At 65.9% G+C, this 6,448-nt stretch overlaps 1 protein-coding gene across 3 annotated transcripts; it reads left to right on the top strand.

Moving 5' to 3' along the window:
* Positions 1–163: 163 nt before the first annotated feature.
* Positions 164–6,405, top strand: SLC38A8 (solute carrier family 38 member 8). 3 transcript variants are annotated; one of them, XM_040615488.1, is made up of 10 exons: positions 164–345; positions 2,435–2,633; positions 2,845–2,998; positions 3,158–3,262; positions 3,563–3,620; positions 3,863–3,977; positions 4,103–4,250; positions 4,335–4,534; positions 4,738–4,789; positions 6,297–6,405. In XM_040615488.1, the coding sequence occupies exons 1-10, from the start codon at positions 313–315 to the stop codon at positions 6,391–6,393; spliced, it is 1,161 nt and encodes a 386-aa protein (XP_040471422.1). In that variant the 5' UTR covers positions 164–312; the 3' UTR covers positions 6,394–6,405. The 3 variants fall into 3 exon arrangements, with proteins under 3 accessions (XP_040471422.1, XP_040471421.1, XP_040471423.1); XM_040615487.1 differs by having other exon boundaries at positions 4,100–4,250; XM_040615489.1 differs by lacking the exon at positions 164–345 and adding an exon at positions 1,794–1,967.
* Positions 6,406–6,448: the final 43 nt, after the last annotated feature.

Here is a 6,448-nt window from a genome sequence, read left to right as displayed (position 1 = left end):
TGCCCATTGCCCTTTGTCCTGTTGCAGGGCACTGCTGAAAAGAGCCTGGCCCCATCCATCCTCCTGACACTCTCCCTTAAGATACTTGTGTGCATTGGTAAGATCCCCTCGCAGTCTTCTCCTCTCCAGGCTGAACAGGCCCAGCTCTCTCAGCCTTTCCCCATAAGGGAGACGCTCCAGCCCCTCATCATCTTCATAGCCTCTGTGGGACCCTCTCCAGCAGTTCCCTGTCTCTCTCGAACTGGGAAGCCCAAAAATGGATGCAGCAATCCAGATGCGGCCTCACCAGGGCAGAGTAGGGACCCTCGGGTTATGGCTTACAGCCCAGGGGGCTGGAGCACCCAGGTAAATGGAATGAAGAAAAGCAGGGGAGGGGTGTGGAAATACGAACGAGGGAGCCCAGAGCCACTGAGCAGAGAAATAAATGGGCTGGGGCTGCTGTGCCAGTGTATGTGGTGGGCTGTGTCCCTTTGATTTGAGACGCTCCCATCAGAGGGAGCCTGGAAAGCTTTGGTGCCGCTGCTCGGGTCGGTGCTAATGAGGAGGCTCGCTCCTCTCATTGCAGCACTAATGAGAGATTACAGCTTCACTGCAGCCTCGAAACCAGAGTCAAGCTGTATCAAAGCGCCAGTCCGAATTAAGAGCCTTTCCCAGTGGCTGGTATTTTACAGCCCAGTGGCCAATTTCTAAATCGTAGAGGCCAATTATTTCCGAAGCCTTTGGTGTGCAGCTAATGAAGGCCTGGAAGGGCCTTTGTGTAAATGGTTATAAGCCCCGCAGGCGGCAGAGATGTAATGGAGGTGGCAGGCACAATTAGCCATCCATAATTCCTCCTAGCAGCTGATTAAAGTCTCTTTATCCGTCTTACCGAGATCAGAAGGGCACATATTTGGGAAATCAAAAATGCATTAGGGGCTGCCAGCCGGGGGGGGGGGGGGGGGGGGGGGGGTGTCTGTGCCCTGAGCCCTGGGGCAGTGGCATGTGCCTGGAGCAGCACAGAGCTGCTGCGTGTCCCCCTGGGCAGGGAATAGGCCCCTGGGCGCCGTGGGGTGCAGCCTCCTCCGTGCAGCTCCCCTGCAGTGTGTCACCCCATCCTGTTATCCCAGCACCCCCTCTCCCTGCGTGGAGCAGGGGGTGGCTCCTTGCTAAGGTCTCCCCAGTGCAGGAGCACGCCAGTGGGCTTTCTGCAGCTGTGGAGACACGGGGGGTGGGGGTGCCGGCCTCATCCTGCACCCAGCGAGTGGTGCAGCGTCTGCCAGCTGCACGGTCTGGAGGGTGCTCGCTGCAGCTGACGTTCCTCACCCTCTCTGCCCCGGGATGCTCCAAAATGCCCCACGGTGGGAATTTCAAGGGTGGGGTGAATGCAACTGGAATGGGGAGCTCTCCCCACCCTGGGATGCTCCAGAGCAGCCCGTGGTGGGAATTGCCGGGGTGGAGCGCGGCTGGGACGGGGAGCCCCAGCCTGACCCGTGCTGGGAGCTGCCGGGGCCGCTGGTTTTCCTGCCGTAGCTCCCGGGGCTGCCCACGGGACACGCGGGTCCGAGCCAGAGGGGTGCCTGGGCCGTGCCCCCCGCGCAGGGATGCGACGGGGAGGGGTGAGCTCTAGCGGGGGAGGGGGAGGGGGAGGGGGGGGGGGTTCCCACGGCCGGCTCCTGCCCCATCCCCCGGTGCCCCCCTCCCCGCTGCCCGCAGGGGCGTGGGGCCGCGGGCCCCCCGCGCTGCGCCGCGCCCGCCCCCGCGGGGTCCGCGCTGCCCCCGGCCGGCCCGGCGCAGAGCCCGGCGGAGGCGGCGGGATGGAGCGGGCGGGCGAGCGCCGGCCCCTGCTGCCGGCCGCGGGCAGCGCCGGGCTCTCCTCCGCCGGCGCCGTCTGCATCCTGCTGAAGTCGGCGCTGGGCGCGGGGCTGCTGAGCTTCCCCTGGGCCTTCAGCAGGGCCGGCGGGGCCGCCCCCGCCCTCCTGGTGGAGCTGGTAAGGGCCGGGGGCGGCCGGGGCCCGAGCCGGCGGGGGGGCTGCGGGCAGCTGCGTCCCGGGAGGGAGCTGAGGCACCTGCGGGCTGGGGCGAGGGGAGGGCTGGCAGGGGAGGGGGTTCAGCACCCACCGCCCAGCCCAGGCTGAAAGGGAGAACAGCCCCAGGGCAGGGGTGCGAAAGGCGCTGCTGCCCTGGAGATGCTCCTTGCGTCTGAAGCTGCACTCTTAGCTGGCTTGTAGCTCAGCCTAAACTAAAATCAGTGGCTGGGCCCCTACGTGCCCTAAATCCCCCCAATCTAAACCCAAAGTGTCGTGCAGGGCTGCTTTGCCACCCTCTCGCTGACCTGTCTTATTGCAGCTGCCAGGCAGCCCTGGTCCCCAGCCACGGCCTTGCTGGGTGCCCCTGGGTGGGGGCGGGGGGTGACGGGGGTCAGTGTGATGCTCCTTGCTGGGTCCTGTCCCCACAGGGCTCACTGGTCTTCCTGGTGAGCGGACTGGCGGTGCTGGGCTACGCGGCGGCCCTCAGCGCCCAGCCCACCTACCAAGGGGTCGTCCGGGCGGTGTGCGGGGCAGCGGCGGGGAAGCTCTGTGAGGTCTGCTTCCTCCTCAACCTCTTCATGATCTCCGTGGCCCTCCTCAGGGTGGTGGGCGACCAGCTGGAGAAACGTGAGTTGTTTCCCCCCACCGTGTTTTTGGGGCTGGCAGCTCGTGGGAGTGAGGGAAAGGTGGTCCCGCCTGGGCTGGGGCAGCCCCGGGGGGTTCTTGGGACCCCTGAGGATGTGGGACTCCCTGGCTCTGCCATGGCGTGATGCTCCCAACCACCTTGGGTCACCTTTTGGGGTGCAGCTGACCCGCCACTCTCCCCCCCATCCCACAGTGTGTGACTCCCTGTACCCCAACGGGACGCTGAGCGGGACCCCCCCACCAACCCCCTGGTACACGGACCAGCGCTTCACCCTCTCAGCTCTCTGCATCCTCGTCATCTTCCCACTCTCTGTCCCCAGGGAAATCGGCTTTCAGAAGTACTCCAGGTACCACCTGGGCTGTCCCTGTGGTGGCCCACCCCTAGGCACCCCGTAACCCAGGCCACCTCCTCCAGGGCTCCTCCCGGGTCCCTGCGGGGCGATGGGAGACCCCCTCCCTCCCAGCTGCCCGGGGTCTGCATGCTGATGCTCTCCCATGCCCCACAGCATCCTGGGCACGCTGGCTGCCTGCTACCTCACCCTGGTCATCGTCCTGAAATACCACCTGCAGGCAGAGAGCCTGGGCTCACCTGAGCCCCCCCAGCCCTCCAGGTATGGGGGAGGGTCAGCCCTGCGTCCCTCCTGCCCCATCCTCCAGGCCACCAGCAGTGGCATGGGGCAGTGCATGGGGTGGTGCTGGGTGGGGGGGCGTGAGCTGGGGACAGCAGTGGCAGGGTGGTGGTGGGGTGGCAGCCCCCAGCCCTAGCTTTTGCCCCAGCACCTCCCCGCCCCCTTCTCCCAAAATCATCATGGGGGGGAAGGTTCCCATGGCGGCATCCAGGCTTATGTCACCATGGTCCCCTCTGCCTCCGGGGGCCTCTCACTCTGTGCTTCCTCCCTGCCATGCCACAGGGCCTCCTCCTGGGCCTCCGTCTTCAGCGTCATCCCCACCATCTGCTTCGGCTTCCAGGTAGGTGATGCTGGCCCCACTGTCCCCAGCGTCCCAGACCATGGGGACACCATTCCTTGGGGAGTGAGAGAGATTGCAGGAAAGGGGACCCACGGCTGTCACCAGAGGTGGCTGTGCGGCAGGACACAAGCCCCTGGGGAGGGGGGAGAGCAGGACAGAGCACCCATGGGTGGGAAGGAAGGGTCTGGGCGGGGGGGCTGTCCCTGCATGCGGCCCCAGCACCGTCCCTCCTTGCCCTGCAGTGCCATGAAGCCTGCGTGGCCATCTACAGCAGCATGCGCAACCGGAGCTTCTCCCACTGGGTCACCGTCTCCGTGCTCTCCATGCTCATCTGCCTACTCATCTACTCCCTCACTGGTAACCCCAGCACAAAAGCCCTTCACCCCTCCTTTCCTCAGGGGTCCCCTGTCCCCAGAGCTCATCCTTCCTCCTCGGAGCTCCTCTGTGCTCACCGGCACAGCTGCCCACCTCCCCGTCAGCAGGGCTCTACGGCTACCTGACCTTCGGCGAGGCCGTGGCGTCCGATGTCCTGATGTCCTACCCAGGGAACGACCCGGTCGTCATCGTCGCCCGCCTGCTCTTCGGTGTCTCCATCGTCACCATCTACCCCATCGTGGTGCTGCTGGGCAGGTGAAGGGGCAGTGGCAAGCTGGGTGTCCCCCTCGACCAGTGCAGCTCCGCGGGGTGCCATCACCCCTCTGACACCCCCTCCAGGTCGGTGGTGCGGGATGTGTGGGCAACCCCCAAGCGTGGGGCTGCGGTGGTGCCCGAGGAGCATGAGCAGCGGAGCCGGGTGATGCTGACGGTCACCTGGATGGCCGCCACCCTCGCCATCGCGCTGTTCGTCCCAGACATCGGCAAGGTCATTGAGCTCATTGGGGGCATCAGCGCCTTCTTCATCTTCATCTTCCCAGGCAAGAGCGAGCAGTGAGAGGGTGGGGAGGGGGGTGCCGGTGCCAAGAGCATTGCTGCGGGTCGGGGGTGGGGGACTGTGGTGGTGGGTAGCCCATCCTGGCCATGTTTTGGGGGTGCAGCGGCATGCTTGTGGGGACGCTGCAGTGGGACCTGAGTGACGGGGTGCTGTGGCGGTGGGGCTGAGCCTCTGTATTGGTGGCAGGGCTGTGCCTGGTGTGCATGACTGGGACCCACACTCTTGGGCCACGCAAAAAGTGAGTGTCTGCGTTGCTCGGTGGTGGCGGGTGAGGGCAGGGGTAGGGGACGGCATCCGATGACACATGGCCCAGGCAGGGTCCCCCTGGCGAAGGGGGGGGATTTGGGGCACCTGTGGGCACTGAGAGGAGGAGCACTTGCTATGGGACGTGGGGTCTGCGGTGGGGCTGAAGGGTGGGTGTGGAGGGGTGTGCTCTGACAGTGGGGATGGGCCTGGGTATCAGGGATGTGCCCAAGCAGTGGGACTGTGTCCAGGTATTGGGGGTGTGCCTGGGCATCAAGGGTGTGCCTGGGCATGCGCGTTGAGCACAGGCACTGGGGAGATGCTCAGGTTTCAGGGATGTGCCCGGGTACCAGGGATGTGCCTGGGTACCAGACCCCTTGCAAGGCAGAGCGGCCATAAGGGAAGACCAGTGGGATTCAGAGGCACTGGGGCACCCGGTGGAGGCTGGGGTGGGCATCAGAGGGACGCAGTGCCCATGGCAGGCAGCCATCAGGTGTCCAGTGTCCATTACACCCGCGTGGTGTGTCCCCATCACTGCTCCTGGCTGGAGAGACGGGCACAGCAGCAGCCCCGGCTGAGGGGCCCTGGTGTGGTGCTGGCGAGTTTTGGGGTGAGCATGTGCCAAAGCGTGTCTGCGGTGCCCATGGGGCAGCAGCATCTAAGTGAGGATGGAGGTGATGTGGGGGGCTCCTGTTCCCCACGACAGCTGGAGGAAGCTTCCCAGAACTGTGGGCTCTTGGCCAAGAGGGAGCCCTGACTGTCTGGGCAGGGGTGAGGGTGCCCTTGGGGGTGCTGGGGGACCAAGGCAGGAGGTGAGCAGGGGCACCCTGGTGGGTGAAAAGGACTTGGAGAGGTCCCTCGTGGAGACCCCCCCCGAGGGTGCGAACCTAGGAGTGCCATCACAAGGAGAGAGGACAACGTGAGCCAGGGCGATAGGGACAGCGAGGGCACAGCCCCAGCCTGCCTGGGGCGGCTCAGGAAGGTGCACCGTGCTGGCGACCCCGCGATGGAGCAGCGGTGGGGCTTGGGGGTGAGTGCCACATCCTGGGGGCTCTGTGTCTGGCTGAGGTGGGGGGCTGCGTGCCCGGGGAGAGGGGGACCCACCGGTCTCAGGGCTGGGGATGGAGGTGGGGAAGGGACGTGGTGGGAGGATGTGGCGACAGGGTGGGGGCTGGGGGCGTGTGGGAGCAGCCGTGCCTGAGCAGGGGGGGCCACTGCGGGTCTGTACCCCCTTGGTGGGGCCACTGTGTGCCGGCGGAACCGGGGATAGTCTCCTGGTGGCAGCTGCCAGGCTTTTGACCAAGTTTTGTGTGTCATCGCAGAGGGTGTGGGGGATGAACTGGAGGAGCTGCCAGGGTCTTTGGCCATCGGTCCAGAGCGATGCAGAGGAGCATGGCAGAGAGGCTGAGACCCCGCAGAGGGACCCACACCCGGCGGTCAGGGGGCGGCATGTTACTGGGGGTCAGCTCTGTCCTACTGCCCCCCTGCTCATGTCCCTGCAGGGCTGCTCTCATCACTTGGGGTGTCCTCTCCGTGCTCGGCGGTGCCTTCGTCTGTGGGCAGAGCGCTGCCCTGGCCGTGCTGGGGCTGCTGCACTGAGCCCCCACCATGACCCCCCCACCATGCCCCCCCCCAGCCCTGGACAGCTGCCCCG

The sequence above is a fragment of the Falco naumanni genome, chromosome 15, assembly GCF_017639655.2.
Source record: "Falco naumanni isolate bFalNau1 chromosome 15, bFalNau1.pat, whole genome shotgun sequence".
Lineage (NCBI taxonomy): Eukaryota > Metazoa > Chordata > Aves > Falconiformes > Falconidae > Falco > Falco naumanni.
Note: the sequence above shows the minus strand (reverse complement) of the source record. Positions and strands in the feature narration are given on the sequence as shown.

Coding starts and splice junctions, on each gene's coding strand:
- SLC38A8 (XM_040615489.1), top strand. CDS start 1,794: ATGGAGCGGGCGGGCGAGCGCCGGCCCCTGCTGCCGGCCGCGGGCAGC. Junction 4,251..4,334: donor ATCGTGGTGCTGCTGGGCAG/GTGAAGGGGCAG, acceptor CACCCCCTCCAG/GTCGGTGGTGCGGGATGTGT. Junction 4,790..6,296: donor ACTCTTGGGCCACGCAAAAA/GTGAGTGTCTGC, acceptor ATGTCCCTGCAG/GGCTGCTCTCATCACTTGGG.